General features: G+C 36.8%; 1 protein-coding gene across 1 annotated transcript; it reads left to right on the top strand.

The window, feature by feature from the left end:
• Positions 1-386: 386 nt before the first annotated feature.
• On the top strand, positions 387-15,914 carry LOC148852642 (NADH dehydrogenase [ubiquinone] 1 alpha subcomplex subunit 13-B-like). Its single transcript, XM_088946953.1, has 3 exons — positions 387-987; positions 15,156-15,227; positions 15,316-15,914. The coding sequence occupies exons 1-3, from the start codon at positions 773-775 to the stop codon at positions 15,458-15,460; spliced, it is 432 nt and encodes a 143-aa protein (XP_088803079.1). The 5' UTR covers positions 387-772; the 3' UTR covers positions 15,461-15,914.
• The last annotated feature ends 3,362 nt before the right edge of the window (positions 15,915-19,276 follow it).

Genomic DNA, 19,276 nt, shown 5'->3' with positions numbered 1-19,276 from the left:
AAAGGCACCTTGGACTATGGCCTTCATTTTGTGGCCTCTTCCTAACGCTCTCATGGTGGTTTTCGCATTTTTCTTGGTTCAAATCTCATCTCCTGGATGTCCAAGAAACACTCTACTGTTTCTCGTTCTAGCAAGGAATCGGAATACCGTAGCCTCGCTATTGTTGCATCTGAAGTCTTGTGGCTCTTATCTCTCTTCTTTGAATTACACATTGAGATGCCAGCCTATCATGTGGTGTGATAACATTGGTGTTATGTACCTTACGGTGAATCCTGTCTTCCATGCCAGAACAAAGCACATTGAAATTGATTTCCATTTTGTCCGCGAACAGGTTACTCGGAAACAACTTCAAATTTAGTACATTGCTTTGGCTCCTCCTTCCCCTCGATTCCAACTATTGCGGTCCAAGTTGAACGTTGGTTCTCCATTGTCAACTTGAGGGGGGCTATTAGTGTAATCGGTATACGTATTGTATATCGGTTGGTTCGATTAACCATCAATTTTCTATATTGATTAATTGAAACTGAAATCGATTCCTTTGATTTTTTAAAAACACCTAATCGAAACCGAACCGACCGGTTCGATTAACCGATTTTTCGGTTCGGTTTCGGTCGGTTCGGTTTTCGGTTTTTTTTCTCACCCCTACCATCACAGTTGCTTTACGACAGCATCTGCTCCAGTGTCCGGAGGAACTGCTTAGGGATCGAGTTGAAAAAGTTGATTCTAGGGACATCAAGATCGAACCAGACGGGATCGAATTAAGCCGGGAAAGATGACAGAGGCGATGATAAGGAAGAAACCCGGGATGGTAAGCGTGAAGGAGATGCCGCTTCTGCAGGACGGACCTCCTCCTGGCGGTTTCCCTCCGGTACGGTACGCTCGCCGCATCCCTACTAAGGGCCCCAGTGCCCTCGCCATTTTCCTCACTGCATTTGGTGCTTTTTCCTGGGGCATGTATCAGGTCGGCAAGGGCAACAAGATAAGAAGGTCCGTGTTTCACAGTTGTCATTATCACCTCTTTATTTCTTTTGCCCTACATGAATCTGGATTCTAGGGTTTCAGAATACTTTTATCTGGTGCTGCATTGTGTCTTTTTTTTTTTTGAATTTTTGTGATTCGCAAACCCAAGTTTTGTTCACTTTGTGATGGATTTTGGTTATTGATATCGATGAATATCAATTTTTTTTTTTTATTTGATGGATTTCTTTTGTTTTCTCTTGAAGTTGGGATTCCAAAGAATGCTCAACGTATAAGTTTTCAATGCCTTTTCTATTACTTTTCCTTTATTTTATATTTGATTTACGTGGTTTTCATTGATGTTTCCATTTGATGCTTGATTAGAACCTACTAGTTTTGCTTATGGCGATTATAACAATGCTTTTTTTTTTGGTCTTTTTTCTTTATATTATTGTTTTTGATCTAGTTTTGCATTTTACTTTTTTTTTTTTTAATTTTCCAGTTGCTAGTTTGATTTCAGAGTTGATTATTTATGTTTTCTGTTGTTATTTTTCTTGTGAAAATACTCTATTTAGCATACTGAGTGGGTGTTTGGTCGGAGGAATCGATTTGCCAAATTCGTTTTATCAAGAATTAATGATTTTAAGAGATCTGGGGAAACACCTGATTTTTTTGGTGAAATTGCATGTGGCAAATATGATGCTGACATGACGGTTTCTGGTATTTTTCTCAGGAATCATGGTTTCTATGAGCAATTTCCCATCTGATTCTAAGACCCGACATGGTATTTGAATAGTAACATATATTACAATAGCTCATACAACCCCAATCTAACATTCCAAATTGTTTTATGTTCAATAAAATTGATAAATATGTTGTAGTAAGTATCCAATGGCCTGGTTTAATAAAAAATTAATACATATCCAACTTGGTGGGTTTGGGTTTCAGTTCACTTTATTTGATGATGGGCACTAAGGAAATCTTATTACTTTTATTTTTATTATTAATTTGTAATAAAAATGAGAAATATCCAATACCACTATTTGTTGGGCCACTTTTGACTTTAAATTGACAACCCTAGCCTAAAATCTATATAAGGAATATAATATTTGTAAAAAAAATCTATATAAGGAAGATAGGGTGGTCCTAGGCTGGGCCTACTGGCTTGATCAGTTCATTTATTTACTTATTTTTCATTTTATGGTCAATTATACTCAACCAGAAGAAGAAACCCAGGGGCACTAGATTAACTTCCAATATCTTGAATTAATCAAAATACATATTAATAAAAACCCAACTTGGTGGGCTTGGGTATCAGCTCACACTTTTGTGGGTTGTCTGCAATAAAAACGGGGATATATCATCCTAGGAACTGACTTAAAGTATATTGAGAAGGCTCAACACTTCTATTTGATAAAAGATAAAATAAACAATTATTGATCAAAAAATTTGAAGCTGGATAAATATCTCATTAGAAATGCCAATCATTAGAAATTACTTATAAATCAAAGCTAAATAAAGTATAGTGCTAGTTTCTAGTAGTTTACTTGGTATTGGGGTCTACATTGCATCTGCAATCCTTTCTTGTAAACTTGACATTTCTGTATCTATGGATCTACCATCAAATTCATCTTCAAACTTAGAATTTTCTGTCTTTGCTCTAACACAAAGTTTTTATGTTACTACCTGTCTAGTTTCATATTATAATGTGCTTCATTTTTTATGAAGTTATGCATGATGAAACATGCCATCACTAAATATAATTGAAATAGATCTAAGGCTTTGGGACCATATGGATTCACAATGGCGTTCTATCAAGATTGTTGGGAGATAATCAAAGATGATTTGATCAAAGTTTTTAGGGAATTCCACAAAGGGGAAGAATTAGTCCGGGGATGAATTCAACCTTTTTAGCCTTGATCCCAAAGAAGAAAGATGCCACCCAGCCAGGAGGCTTTGGGCCTATAAGCTTAGTGACTAGTATCTATAAGGTAATTTCCAAGGTCCTTTCTCTGAGACTTAAAGGTTCTCCTCTCAATCATTTCTTAGTTCCAAGGGACCTTTATCCAAGACGGATAAATAGTTGATCAAATCCTAATTGCAAATGAATGTGTGGAGGCTCAAAAAAGGTTAAAGAGAAAGAGAATGTCAATCAAATTGGACTTGGAGAAAGCCTATGATCTAGTGGATTGGGACTATTTGATTAATATCATGAAGAGTTGTGGTTTTGGGAATGTATGGTGTAAATAGATTAGTGGTTGTTTGCAAACAAGTCATTTTTCTGTTTTAGTGAATGGCTCGGTAGTTGATTTCATTGAAGGCTTACAAGGTCTTAGACAAGGTGATCCAGTCTCTCCCTTTCTCTTTACTTTGGTGGCCAAGGTCTTCAGTAAGTTGATTTTAAAGGCTAAATCTTTGTAGTTGTTTAAAGGCTAGATAGTAGGAAGAGATAGAGTTTTGGTCTCTCACTTGCCGTTTGTAGATGATATCCTCGTTTTTTGTGATGGGGAAGGCAGAGAGGGGGTAGAAACTCTGAAGTTAGTAGTGAAACTCTTTGAAAGGATCTCAAATTTGAGGATCAACTGGTCTAAAAGTTTAGTGGCTGGTATCAATGTGGAAGATGATGAGTTGAAGTCAATGGTAGATCTATTGGGTTGTGAGAGAGGAAATTGGCCTTTGTATTATTTAGGTTTACCCCTTCATGGCAACCCTAGGTTGTCTAGTTTTTGGAACCAATAGTGGAAAGATTTGAGAAAAGAATGGCAAGTTAGAAAAGGAATTATATCTCTTTTGGTGGGAGGGAGAATCACATCGATCAAATCCACTCTAGCAAACCTCCCAATATACTATATGTCGGTTTTTAGGATGCCTCAAGTTGTGGTAAAAACAGTTGAAAAGATAATGAGAGATTTCCTTTGGGAGCCTGGTGAAGGGAAGAAAGATCATTTGGTTAGATGGGATAAGGTGATGGAACTGAAGGTTGAAGGGGGTCTGGGCATTGGAAATGTTAAGTTGAAGAATTCGGCCTTGTTGAGTAAATGGCTTTGGAGATTTTTCCTAAAAAATGAGAGGCTGTGGTTTGGAGTTATTTCAAGTATCCATGACAATGGTTGGGATATGGGCTGCTTACATAGAGCTACTTTGGCTGCTCCTTGGAAGGCTATCCATGACAATCTTCTTGTGTTCCTCAATCACATAAGGTATGATTTGGCTTTGGTTCAGAGAATTAGGTTTTGGGAGGATATTTGGGTAGGGGAAGCCCCCCTTTTGGAGGTTTTTCCTACTCTCTTTGAGCTTTCTAGTTTCAAAGGTAAACCAATTTGTGAATTTATCAGTTCTTCCTCATCTCTTTCAGACCTGAGTTGGAATCTTGGCTTCACTAGAAATCTAAGAGAATCTGAAATTTCCAATGTCTCTGCTTTGCTTCTTCTGTTGAGTTCAGTGCTTTTGGGGGAGGGTGGTTCAGATTCTAGTGTGTGGACCCTTAATCAGTTGGGTTCTTATTCCTATAAGTCCTTTTTGAATTCTCTTATCTCCGCTTCCCCTTCTGCTTCTTGCCCTGTTAAGGAGATATGGTCTCGGCCCATCCCTTCAAAAGTCAGTTCTTTTTGTTGGGAAGTGTTTCATGGCTCCATTAATACTTGTGATTTGCTTTAGAGGAAAAGACCAAATTGGTGCTTGTCCCCAAGTTGGTGCTCTTTATGTAAGTTGTATGGTGAGACTGCCTTTCATCTTTTGATCTCCTGCCCTTCTGCTAATTCTATTTGGGATTGGTTTTCATCTCTTTTTGGATGTAGTTGGCTTCCTCCTGATTGGCTGGAAGGTGTATTTAGCTTTAACTTTTTCAGCTGCGCTAAAAGAAGAGGCAGGATTATGTAGAGATGCACTAGAGCAGCAGTGATCTGGACAGTTAGGGAGGAAAGAAACCTAAGAATCTTTGAAGACAAGGAAAGAAGAAAGGAAGCTATGATTGAGGTGATTACCCTAAGAGTAGCTTATTGGGTGAGCACCTTAAAGCTTTTTGCTGACTTTAAGATAGAAGACTTCTTCAGATCGTGGGGAATAATTGCAGGTTTTTCGTATAGTACATGAGGCCTGGTCTCCTCCATCTGTTGGGTGGAACTTTGGAAGAAATTAAACTATGATGGTAGTTATTGGGCAATCCTGGACCATTAGGTATTGGTGGGGTAATTAGGGAAGAAAGTGGAAACATCTAGCTTTGTACTCAGGGCCTATACAGCATGGAGATGTGGTGAGATCAGAATTATTGGCAGCAGTCTATGAGTAGAGAAAGCTAAAGAAATGGGGATTAATAAGCTGAATATTGAAGGTGATTCAAAAGTAGTTGTGGGCTGGCTGAAAAGGGGGAAGGAATCATATGGAAGTTAAGGAATGAATTCAGGTGATTCAAGCAGATTTCTAAAGACACGAAGATCCAAATAAGGTGGATAAGGAGATCTCAAAGACAATCTATGTTCTGGGCAGTTCTGTAAATAGTGAATAGTTTTTGTTTCGGCTTTGTTTTTGCTCACAACTCCTTGTTGTATCTCTGTTTTCTAATCTAATGAATCAATATTTGTGTTGTTGATAAATATATATATATATCAATGTTTTAAAACACGGAAGCGTGACGCGAGGCATTCCACTACCTAGAGGCATGAGGCGTAGTTCAGAACGCAAGAGGCGTAAGCCTCCTTAAGAGGAGGGGGGTTAGGAGGAGGATGAAGAGGAATGGGGGATTCTATTTTTCTTTATTTTTAATAAGAATCTTTTATATTAAGAAGAACAAAGATGCATAACATTAGTTGAAAGGGGGGAGGGGGGTCTTGTCGAAGCGGAGGCGAGCTTGCTTCGCTCGCTCGCCGGAGAGGGGGGGATGGGGGGGTGAAGCCCCCCAGCCGAAGGGGCATGGGGCAAACCACTTTCTTTCCCCTTATCCTTTTTTCCTTTCCCTTTCCATTCATTTTCTTTTTTTTTTTCTTCTCTTTCTTTTTCTTTCCCTTCCCTTTCCTTTCCTTTCCTTTTTTTTTTTTTTTTCTCTTTCTATATCAGATGTGCATGAGGCGCATGAGGCATATGCCTCTAGCATGCGTCATGAAAAAAGCGCAAGAGGCATACACCTCTTGCACCTGAGGCGTACGCCTCAGAGGTGTTAGCACCTTTGGTATACGCCTCAAGGCGTTTTGGGAGTGCCTCGCCTAGAGGCGTGCCTCCACGCCTTTTAAAACAGTGATATATATATATATATATATATATATATATATATATATATATATACATACATATAATTGAAATCTAAGATATAGGACGACATGTTCTTTAAGATGGGAAGCTTTCCCTTAACAGGAAGACCAAAAGCAATGCTTGATTGTGTTCTTTAGTTATAAATGGATGAATTAAATAAGTCATTTCCGACTTTGAACCTGTAGTGCTGACCTATGCAATCATTAAGTGGTAGTGCTTTTTAGGATAAGTTGTGAGGAACTTGGGGCATTGGATATATAAACGTAGTATGAAAACTTGAGATGACTCTAGAAGGTGCCGGGTAGCTTGTTGGTAAGGTACTTGGCTGGTTGTAGCAGGGACATAGGGGTCAACTAGGGAAAAAGCTGTGTGGTGGGGATGAACCTGTAATAAGAGGAAGTTCTTAGAATAGCGGATCTTTTAGGTTGTATAGTCAAACAATGGCCATTGGAGTATCTAGGACTCCCCCTAGGTGGAAGCCCAAGATGTAAGAGCTTTTGGAAGCCTGTTTTGGAAAGATTCACTAAAAAATTGGCACTCTAGAAAAAGGAATTACATTTCTTTGGGTGCGGGGATAACTTTGATCAAGGCCACCACCTTAGCCAACCTTCCTATCTACTTTTTGTCCACTTTCTGTATACCTGTTAAACATAGTTTTCAAGGTGCCAAGGCGAGGCTAGGCAACTGGGGGTGCCTTGTCACCTAGTCGCCTAAGCAGGCGCCTAGGCGATGGAGTTTTTTATGCTAAAAACATAGATCCTAGGGTAGTTCCCTAGATACCATAACCATATTTCTTTAATAATTATTCATGATTTTCATAAGAAAAGTATAAATTTCATATTAAAGTATAGAAAATCAACATATTCATGAGAAGAAAAGGAAGAAGGAAAATAAAATTCAAAAAATATAGGGGCTGAACCCTTATTTTTGTTATAGGAAAAGAAGAAAATAAAAAGTATTGGTAGTAATAGTAGTAGAAGAAGAATATATGGAAGTGGAAAATGTGCTGATTAGACAAATTTTTAAGTTCTTCCTTACTTATTGGTTCAGTTTTTTAAGTCTTTGAGGATTCAACACAGCATTTAGCAATGTTTGTGTTAATTAACCCTAATAAATAAGAAAATAATAAAAATAAATTAGTATATAAACAAACAAAATGATTATTCTAGTTTAATAATGTTTATTTAATAATTATATCTCAAAAAAGAATGAATAAAAAAGTATTTTATAATAGGAAGTAGAAAACTGCTTGGCGATTAGGCGAGGCAAGCCTCAAAGGGCGCCTTGTCGACTAGGCATCGCCTTGACAACTATGCTGTTAAAATTGCAAGGCAGTTAGAAAAGCTAATGCAGGATTTCACTAGGGGATGGAAAGAAAGATCACTTGGTGAAATGGGAATATGTTATAGACCCAAAAAATGGGTTGTCTTGGTTTAGGCAATTTACTCCAAAAGAACTCGGCTCTTCGTGGAAAGTGGCTATGGAGGTTTCCCCTAGAAAGAAACAAGCTTTGGAACAAGGTGATTGAAAGCGTACATGGTCGGTCGGGCAATGGCTGGGATGCAAAGGTAGCCCCATTACAAATTCCTTGTCTCCTGGGAAAGCAATCTATGAGCTATGTCCTTTCTTTGTTAATCTCATCCAATATGATGTGGGTAATGGGTTAAGAGTATTATTTTGGGAGGACCTTTGGATAGGTAATCAGCCATTGAAGGTCCAATTTCCTGTGCTTTATGCACTCTCCAACTACAAATGTGAACCCATTTCTAAGTTTGTGAAATTTTCAACCTTGGGGATAAATTGGGATTTTGGTTTTAGAGGAGGACCGAGGGAAATGGAGTGTGAATCTCTCATCCTTCTTTTGACCAGACTTGAAACTATCTTTTCAAATCGAAGTGTTGAGGACGGCAGGGTGTGGTCCATTTCCTTAGATGGACTATTTACTTGTGCATCCTCCTTTAACTTCTTCATTCAGCCTTCTACCTAGGGGGTGAATATTCCGGTGAAAGAAGTAAGGTCAAGCCAATCCCTCCTAAAATTCAGGCCTGCTGCCGGGAGGTTTTTCTTGAAAAGAAGGTCAAATACATGCCTTAGGTTAGAACATTCAGTTGTTTGGGTGAGGCGATCCCTACAAATAGCCTAGTTGCCTAGGCATTGGCTTGACAAGTAGGATAGTAGCATTATCAAATCAAGGGACTACATGCAACAATTTGCTTCACTTATTGTAGGGTCTAGGAGCACATTGGAAATGGTCCGGTTTAGTGTTTCATAAACACCCATTCTTATATTTTAGGTCCAATCCTAGTAGCTGAGACAGATTGCTCCATAACTTGGGCAGTGTAAGAATGTCAACCTTGTTAGGATAAACTCTCCATGTTTATCCAGCAGTAGAGAACATTCAAGCCTACATATTGAATATGGTGTCTCAGACATAATCCTATAATGTAAGATTTAGGTGAAGTTCATAGAAACATACCAAGTGACACATGAAATATTGACTTTTATTCATAATAATGTCAGATTACATCTTTTCATTAAAGCTAAGGGCATACATTGTCTAATAGGTGGATAGTAATGTCCTTACTGTTGCGATTAATGAGGGTCTAGAGTCTTTTGGTTCATTCTTGATGTTTTTTTAGTCCATAGTTAAATGTTTCTGTATTTTTGTTTAAACACTTATGTGAGTTTGTGACTTGGGAATGAGTCTTGAGTTGGAAACATGGGATTGAGAACTCAAGTATTGAGTCTATTGATTGGCAATTTGACAATTGAAATCAAGTTTTATGTATGTTATCGTTACTTAAAATATCCATTTTTTGTTTGAATATGATGGTTTTTTTTGGAAATTCTAAATATAATTGTTTTGTAGTTTTTTCTATTTTTTTTTTAGAAATTTCAACTATAAAAACATATGCTTGAGGCTTATGCCTTTTTATTCTGAACTATGCCTTTTTATCAGTAATCAATTCACTTCATTAAGATTAATTAGGTAGCAATATTGAGATTTTCTGTTACAGGAATAATCACCCTCTTTACAAATTAGATAGCCCAAATCACAGAATTACCCAAAACAGTTGATCTCTATACACTCCTTGTTTTGCCAAGGTGTCTACCATCCCATTTGCTTTTCTCTTTACCCATCTAACTCCTTTTCTATGCTAATAATCTCTTATAACATGTTTGTGGATTCACGCACCTGGACTGTTGACATCCACCCAGGAAACTACCAATTTTGAATCACCCTCAATTTCCTCCTGCTGAATCGATGTTTCTTTTTTTTTTCTTGATCAGTAAAAGACTTTCATTAATAACAGAGAGATTAAGATACAATAGCTAAAGATTGCATAGGAAATTGCAATCTCCAGCAATCAGTTACAATTCTGCCCAATACAATGAAGATCTATTTGCCCCTTGTTTTGCTAGGGTATCCGCCATCCCATTTGCATCCCTTTTAACCCAACCAAACTGACCCATTTGCTGAATCGATGTTTATTTGCTAACTTCAATCCTTGGAGTAAGGCTAACACTTCTGCTTTAGCAGAGGTCCCCCCTCCCATCGGTCCAGAGTATAATGCCACCATTTTGCCCACTGCATCCCTGAAGCCACCTCCCACTCCTGACAGTCCTGGATTTCCCAAGGAATTTCCATCAAAGTTAAGTTTGATTTTATTTAAAGGAGGGGTCTTCCATTCTGTTATTTAAGACAAGGAAACAGATTGGTGGTAGACTTGAGTCGGGAGGACTTCACAACCTTGATGATGGTTTGAAGATTGCAGTGTTATATATTTTTTTGATAGGTAAAAGTTCATTAAGAATTCATTATCAGCAAAAAAGATAAATGTCTGTTACAAACATCCCAAGGGGAGGCGTGAGGTGCAGCCTCACTCTTTAAAAGAGAAAAACAACACAAAATTTACAATTGGGCCCAGAACAACTGATTCCTAGTTACACCTTGCTTAGTTAGATAGTCAGCAAATGCATTAGCCATTTAGCCTCCCTTCCCACTCATTGTATAGTCAAATTCATATGTTGTGTTACCTATTTGAATTTCTTCATTTCATTTCTATAACACCATATCACTGAGTCTGGGTCTCTAAGCCAACCCACCACCACCTTGGAGTCCCCTTCTATCATCAAATTCTCCAAGCCTATCTCACTTGCAATCTGTATACCTTGTAGGACTGCATACAGTTCAGCCCTTAAGGAATCTCCATTCCCCATTGGTCCTGAGTAGAGTGCTCTCAGATTCCCATCCTTGTCTCTTATGGTCCCTCCAATTCCAGATAGGCCTGGGTTGTCCTGACCACCCCCATCAAAGCTCAGTTTCATAAAACCTTCAATGGGCGGTGTCCAAACCAGCCTTGTTTTAGAATTCTGCACTGAACTAGAAGCCACTGAAAACCAATTCCTCCAAATGTCATCAAAGGAGAAATGTCTAAACAGTTCCATAGTTTGTAGCCAATGTATGGTTCTGGTCATTACACAATATAAGATTGCAGAAATCTAAAGTTTCTTGTGGTGGTGAACTTTCCACCTTGATGTAATTCTTTCTTTTTGATGCTTAATAAAATTTATCTTCATTGATCAAAAAAGAAAAAAAAAACTTGAAGGGTAGCATGCCCATGACAATCAGGTATTGTTCCCTTTAATGATCTTAATATTCCATGCCTCTTTGTAAAGGTACTCAATCATGTACCAGGTATCCCTTTGCTAATTTTACCACCTGTGATAACTTGTCTCCTTTTATCATGCTTACACGTCTACTATCTCTGGTATTTCCTTTAGAAAGAATGCTGCGGTCCTTGGAACTACCTGAGCTGAAAAATGCAATGATGGAGGAAATTGGTGCCTTTTAGAAAAGTGCCCATGGGAATCAGTTGATCTTTCCTAAAGGTAAAAACTAGTAGGGTGTATGTGGGTTTTCTTGGTGAAGCATTGGGCTGATTGGTCCATGGGAATATAGAAGTTGGAGTTTAGATCTTAGTTTAAAGTTAAAGATCTGGGCCCTCTAAAAATACTTTCTAAGGATTGAAGTGCCAAGTCCAACAATTGTATATTCATTTCCCAAAGGAAGTATATGCTAGATCTTTTCCAAAGTGCAGAGAAGTTGGGGATTGAATAAACTGATACCTTAATTGAAGTCAATCATAAACTCAGTGAGAACTGTACGGAGGCACTTCCTAATGGTACGCAGTTTTAGAGGCTAGTTAGGAGACTCCTATATACAGATTAATGAGGCTTGATGTTGCTTATGCTGTGGGAGTGCTTAACCTCATGCATGTTTTGAGGACAGCTCATCTTTTTACTGCTAAAATGAGTATTTAAGTACTTAAGAAACACCTTCGGAGAGGTATCCTCTTTTCTAAATATGGACATCTAAAATTGAAGGCATATATAGATAATGATTGGGTTGGATCTATTAATGATAAGAGATCTACAGGGTACTCTACCTTTGTAAAAGGTAACTTCATAACTTGGAGGAGCAAAAAGCAAATTGTGGTGGCCAAATCAAGTGCTGAGTCAAAGTGTCATGGCACATGGTTGTTGAGGTTTAAAAACATACTAGTAGAGTTGGCATTTCCTACTCATTGTCCTGTCACTTTATCGTGACAGTAAGGTTGTTATTAATATAGCCTATAATCTTATCTTGCATGACAGGAGAAAACACATAGAAGCGGACAAACATTTCATTAGAAAGTTGGAAATGGGTGAAATATGTATTCCTTATATGATAAGTACCAACAATTGCTGATGTTTTTACAAAGGATATAACCATGGTGTGTAATGAAGTGTGTAAACAAGTTGGGAATGAATATATATGAGCTAGGTTGAGGGGGAATATTGTAATTCTGTTCTTTAGGCTCAGTTGGGAAGGAGTACACATACAAATATGTAGAGTGCAAAACCTTGTATTTTGTATGTATTTGTACTATACATATGTATTTGTACTCTTTCCAAACTGAGCCACAGTGACTTGGTGGTATTATTACAATATCATCTTTTACTAGAATACCCTAAAAGAAATAATAATGTAGGTGCCACTAGTCCCACTTTTGGCTCTTTCAGAATTATGTTTTTTGCCTTCTTTTTTTGTCTTCTTACCCGTTAATTCTCACCATATAGTGCTATAATTATTTTTCCGCAAAGAGTGAGCAGGGTTGGCTGTCCAAAACATGAAGCTTGTAGCTGTTGTTTGATCTTTCTTCTTTTTTAAGGAATTAGACCTGAAATTAGAGTCTTGTTTTTGGTGGCTCATTGGGATGTTTTACTGCATGTATCCAATATTTGGAACAATATATTTACCATATGATTCTCATACTTGCCTTGCCTCACATGAATATGATGGGCATTCCAAAACTTTAGTCCATCTGTTTTCACCCCACTAATCATCTCCCTTCCCTCCCCCTCTCTCTCCTTGAACATGTCACTCTACTAGTCAACTATCTAGAAGTTCAGCATAATATATGTTGAAACCTATTATGTTTTATTTGATATTACATATTACACATTACAGGGAGATTAAGGGGGTGAAGACAGAGCAGGGTGCATGTGAGGTCCACTGACCTTACCATGAAGAGCCTGTAGTTACACAGGTTTGATCCTGTGCCTGAAGGGATGGGATATCCATCACATGGACGCCTAAAGATTGCGGACGGAATAAGGGGGCGGATTTCAAAAAATTTTTCTCTCTTCAACTGGGAATCGCATTCCCTATTTAGAAAATCATATTTTCAAGGATCATTCTTGAACCATAAACTGAACCAGATCTGAACCAAAAGGAGTAGGGAGGGATAATACCTGATACGGAGAAGTAGTATCTCCCAATGGAGGTGTTCACGCCCAAGGAAAGATCCAAAATCTGCTCTCATTGAAGATGACGCAGTGCAGGGTGGAGCAGAGTCAACAGTGTTCTTCCAAAAGAACTTGACCCTTCACAAGAATCAACAGGATGGCCTGTGAATACAACTCCAACCAATCTTTCTTGGTATCAAGATCAAATCTTGATTTCTCCCAAGAACTGGAGATCGAACTACTGGAGGCAGCGGCTACAGGAAGGAGGCGGCAAGAGAGTATTTGCAAGGTGCAGAATTCTCTCTTCTTGTAATCTCAGCTCTGAGGACAAGAGTGTGTGTTGGTTGCATATCTAAAGGCTGGCGCCCCCTCTTCCTTTTATAATTTTAAAGGGATCAGCTCCTAATCCCATTAGGAGTTGCTAATCCAAATCATATTTGGATAAGAAGTCCCTTTAAGTGATAAGTGATAACCCTTATCTTATCTGTAGATTAGATCAGCCATCTCCTAATCTAATTAGGAGGCTTCCAGATCTAAATCTTATTTAGATCTTAGACTCTCTAAGTGGATAGGGTATGGGTCCAATCCTATTAGCTGATCCATCTCAGAATTCGTCCCTTTAAATGACTAATCAAATTAGCCCAGTTCGAGTGGGCTTAAGGCCCATTTAAGGTCATGTATTCACTTAGCCTTCCAAACTGTTGCCCATTTGGGCTTCTTTGTATGGCGTGGGACCCAAACATTGGTCTACACATCAGCCACATGGGTTCAGCCCAGCCTTTGTTACAATGCCTGGCCGGATACACTGTTACGGACAGTGCACCCCCTGAAAACCATCTCATGGTCTCTATGGGCCCAACACTTACCCTAAGTGGTCCCTGGGCAAAGCAACCTTGTAACACCCAGGGACTGTGGGCAGATGCAAGATTAGCCCATCAGGCATTATCCTCAATGGTCTTACACTTAACCTCTCAGCCTATAATGATCATACACTACCCGACAAGAGAGGACTTCTCCCTCGGCTGCAAGGAACAGTGTTGCACTCTCTGCTTATATGGATTCCGGGAATTAAAACCTTTTGCAAACCTTTTAGAATCCATAATATATATACTTTTATATCTCATATAAAATATATTTTGCAAAACAAATCTCAACGATTGAAATCGGCTGCCGACAGTCTTGGTTTCCATTAGTGAGAGTGCACCCCCGATCATTACCTTTGTCCGACAAAGAGGCTGATCCTGTCACTATGATCACCCACTCAGATGAATTCTCAGACTGTCCCAACATACCCAGGTTTTGACCCCCACTAAGGATCTCACTGATTGGTACATCAAGGACAGCCTAATCCGACACTGAGTGCAGTATCATAATCGAGTATAGGGGTCAAGTGTAACTTTCCAGTTTTGCCCATCAATCTCCAAGGTCCAGGGCAATACTAGAAATCTGGTTTAGTTCAAAGATTCAATTAATCCTACACTGTATGTGCCTAAGGTCTCACCCTGGCAGCTGAGACAGGCCACCCCAACCGACTTGGTGGCACCACAGTGTCAGTCTTGTCAGGATAGGTCTCCCCAGACCGACCCACTGGCTGTGAACATTCTAAACTAACACGAATCTCATTAAGTGTCCAGTTTAAGGGTATTACACAGAAACATACCAAGGGAACATGAATCAAATATGTACTTTTATTCATTTACAATAAACTCATAAAGTACATCATCTTGATTGAAGCTAAGGTAATACAAAACTGTCTAACAGTGCCTCCGTATTGAGAGGGCTGCCAAGTGACCATCTTATCTACTGGGTCATCAGCAATCTATTATTTTTGTGAAAGCATAGTCTAGGAAGCTCTATTTCTGTTCTTATATGCTTCAATTTGCTTACAATTTTCTTTCTCTGGTATGGTTTGGCAAATTTCATTTACCTTTTAGATTAAAGACTACAAATTTGTCTGTAAACATTTCTCTCTCTCTCTCTCTCTCTCTCTTTCTCACACACACACAGAGTTCCCATCATTGCTTGGGATGGATGCTTCAGCTTCATTCTTGAGAATGAAGTTTGTAGGAGGGTTCTGATATGTTTTCAATTATTTCTTGTAACTTCTTGAGCATTGCATTCTCAGTCACTTATCCAGCCATTATGTTGTGTGTACTCCACAGGGAGCTCAAGGAAGAGAAATATGCTGCTCGCAGGGCAATATTGCCCATGCTTCAAGCTGAAGAGGATGAAAGGTAAAAACCCTTGCTATGCTGCCTTCTGTTCTTTCCTCTTCTTTTCAGAGAAGTGAAAAGCATCTGTTATTTGTTTTCTTCAATTTAGATTTGTTAGAGAATGGAGCAAATATTTGGAAGAGGAGGCCAGAATCATGAAGGATGTGCCTGGCTGGAAAGTTGGCGAAAGTGTCTACCATTCTGGGAGATGGATGCCCCCAGCAACTGGGGAGCTGCGACCTGATATCTGGTAGATAAGGAAAAGGTGGTACTGTGTTGTCCATAGGTACCTCATGCCTCAAGGTGTCCATTTTATTTTTGGGCGTGTTTCTGGAAACTATGGAGGGCTGGACCTTTATTTTTCAAATATCACTTTTCGTAAGATCTTTTTCCTGTTTGTGGAAAGAAAGTTGGACTTCTTCCTGTTTAGCGTAAGGAAGCTCTATTAGAACAAGACATTGGATCTGCTACAAACAATGTGTACAACGGGCTATCTACATAAGCCAATCACGAGTAATTACATCAGCGATCTGTGCCAAGGTTTAAAATGTCGATGTCGATGTCGTTTACCAAAATATAGGACATATGTCAGAAATGTCGAGGGGAATATTGTAAAAATTAGAGACATTGTGGAAATATTATGAAATACGTGGAAATATGTAATGATATTTAGTAAAATGATAAAAGAAGCATTAAGACATTTCTAAACTATTATCTTATTCCCAACCATTATATAAAGCTAAGAAACTAAGATCAATAACAAATTAGTAAATGACGATTTACTGATTTATTATGCATTTTGATGTTTTTACAAGGTTATCTGATATTTTCTTTTCTTATTTTTAATTCTGATTTTTTAAATATTAAAGTTATAATACATTATGTTTTATTATAAATTTAATAAATTGATTCTCCTTTTTATGGTATTAAGATTATGATAAATTCTAATTTCTTATAAAACTTAATGAATTCATTATGATTTTTAATACTAAATTTATAATAAATTATGATTTAGTATACAATTTAATAAATTTATTCTGATTTTTTATATTAAATGTAGAATATGATTTATTAAAAAATTTAATAAACATTTTCTGATTTTAATAAATATTTTAAAAATACTAACTAGTTAATATTTGACTACTTGAAAAATATTTTATGTTTTATATTATAAAGTAATTAATTTATTCTTTTGTTTTTATGTTTTGTTAATTCTTTTTTATAAATATTTTATTTGAAATATTAAATAGAAATTATTAACGGAATAATTTATATTAATATACTTATTATAATAATATAATATATTAATGTACATTAGTTGGCATCTTGTCGACATTATCGACATCTTGTTGACATAATAGGAAAAATTGCCTTTTTTTTTTTGTTATTTGGACCGATTTGGTTGATATTTCCGAAATATAGGAAATGTTGACCGAAATAATGTAATTTTTATATTACCATCCACTTTTATGTCAGTGAGACTCGATATCGACATGTCGGGCGACATTAGCGACATTTTGTGACATTTGAAACCAAGATGTACCAGCAACTGGCATGTTTAACCATGATTAATTTTGAATTCTAGACATTTATTTTTCCTTCAAGATTGTAAATTCTTTCAGGGAAGTACGGATTTGCCCAATGCAGATTTCTGATTTCTACTACAGAGCTATAAACATTCAAAAGGTCTACAACCCGCATTCTATGCACCAACGCCCACTCGTGAATTGGCATCAATTTAGAGCTAGCACCTACCCCTCAAATTCTGACCCTGCGCTGATCAGTCATTCTCCCTAAATCTTTTTTCTTTATTTCAGGATCTTAAAGTTTAGACTACAAGATGCGAGAAAGACGGGAAGGCCTTAGTCAAATATGGTTTTTCAATCTAATTTAGTTGTAGGTTTTTGCATATGCAGGTTGGGAATCGCCATCAATTTAAGTCTCTATATGCGTTGGCTGATGATGAATATAATTCTGTTTTCAGCTGCAAGCATGGTAGGAATGCCCCAATTTTGATATTGCAATGTATTATTGCTCATGGAACAACTTTGCCCCAATATGTAGTATTCAAGTGACTGGTGTTTTTCTCTCCCAAATCAAGAAAAGTCCATTGTAGATCCTGTGGAGAAAAAAATAGAATTTATAGAAAAAGTCTCATAAATAGGTTAAGGCTCTAATTCTCGACTAAAAAAAATATTTTCCATAAAATTTAATATGTAATCATCCAAGTTAATTAACCTGTTTGGGTGCTTGAAATGCGAGGGAATGCTGATCCTTGTTGAATCTATGATGTTTTTATTAGTTTATGTGGTTATATGATTTTCTTACAAAGAAATGGGGAACCCAAAATTCTGAAAAATGTTTTTTTTTTTTTTTCTTTTTTCTTTTGCATTGCATGGTTTTGATGGTAAGAAGGTATTGTTTGATGGATCCATGGATTTAGCAATTTTAATTTTCTTATTTATTGATAATTTGCATAAGTTGCCTTAAAAAAGATAATTTGCAGAATTAAAAAAGATAAAATGTGAAATAATTATTTTAGGCTTTTAGCAATTTAAAGAGTATTTGCTGCACATGATTTGTTTCTTAGATTAATGGATCTATATTCTCATGGATGTAATATGGTTTTAGCAATGTTTTGTTTTATGTTACTGATTAATGGTTTTAATATGCATAGTAATTTGTAAACAAGTTAGCCTATTTAAATTGACTTGAAATTGTTGGGTGTTTGAATTGTATAATACTACATGCCCAATGGATTTACGGTTCATGTGTATAATTCCAATTAATTTACAGGTGTATAGACTGTTCTTCTATGCGAATGTTGTTGAATGGAATCGCCCTATACATCTTTGTCGGATGTTTTCTCTCATCTACTTATGAAACTCTCAGTCGGCTCTCTCAAAGGCTTAAAGTTTGGTAGGATAACCTGTTCTCTATGTTTTGCGTGTATATTTAGAGGAAAAGTCCCTTCATATTCCTTTTCGACACATATCCTCCATTAATTGCTGTTCAGGTCTATTTTATAAAAATAGACATCAAAATTTGCTTTACATGCCAACATTTGTTGTTAATTTACAGGTGGCATATTTAGAGGAAAAGCTTCGATACAAATGGATTTGATATGTCATATAGCCATTATTTTGGCCATGTGAAAAGCCAGGTGACTCACCTACAGGTAAGGCGCCTTTGGGATTAGATTTAAATATACCCAAAACCTATAAGGACATTTTTGAAATTTCTCTCATTCTAACAAAGTTAACGATAAATTAGGGGTGCAAATGGATAATGATCTGATTTGGGATGCGATCCTATTTGGTCAAATTCGGATAACCCCTGGTCGGATCTTCGAATCAGATTGGATTTGGATGATCACTCCTTATCTGATCTGAGAAGATTTGATCCGATATATATATATATATATATATATATATATATATATATATATATATATATATATATGTGTGTGTGTGTGTGTGTTATTTATTTATTTATAAATATATTATTCGTATTATATTTTTATATCTTTGTTATATATGTTATTTATTTATTTATAAATATATTATTCATATCATATTTTTATATATTTGTTATATTATTTATTTTTTTATAAAAACATGTATATATGTATATATATGATGGAAATAATTATAAAATAATTATATTTTTTTCTTTATGTAAATTGGTATATTTTATTTTTTCTTTTAATAATGTATTAATTTTAAAGAAAACAAGCCGGAACAAATTAGATCCAAAGATCCAATAGGATTCAAATTCAGGTTGAGTCTTATCAGATCCGATTGGATCTTCGGATTGGATCAAATCCAACATGAACAGTGTCAGATCAGATTCGAATATACCCTGGTTCGAGTCCAGTCCGATCTGTTTGCATGCCTATGTAAAATCAAGGGAAAATTAGATATTAGTACCATGTGTTTTGAGTATAGCTTCACTTTGGTCTTCGAACTTCAAAATGTGAATGTATTAATTTAGTACAAAACTGTTAACCGTCATTAAGTGGCATGTGAAAGGAAGCAAATGCCCTTCAAATGTCATCTAATTTTCTTTAT

Source organism: Nelumbo lutea, chromosome 5 (assembly GCF_056320005.1).
Source record: "Nelumbo lutea isolate HS-2025 chromosome 5, American lotus-T2T, whole genome shotgun sequence".
Lineage (NCBI taxonomy): Eukaryota > Viridiplantae > Streptophyta > Magnoliopsida > Proteales > Nelumbonaceae > Nelumbo > Nelumbo lutea.
The sequence above is the reverse complement of the archived record's forward strand: the minus strand, read 5'-3'. Positions and strand labels throughout refer to the sequence as shown.

Excerpts from the sequence above, each read along its gene's own strand:
- LOC148852642 (XM_088946953.1), top strand. The coding sequence starts at position 773 with ATGACAGAGGCGATGATAAGGAAGAAACCCGGGATGGTAAGCGTGAAG. Across the intron at positions 988-15,155 it reads AAGGGCAACAAGATAAGAAG|GGAGCTCAAGGAAGAGAAAT; the intron begins GTCCGTGTTTCA and ends TGTACTCCACAG. Across the intron at positions 15,228-15,315 it reads CAAGCTGAAGAGGATGAAAG|ATTTGTTAGAGAATGGAGCA; the intron begins GTAAAAACCCTT and ends TCTTCAATTTAG.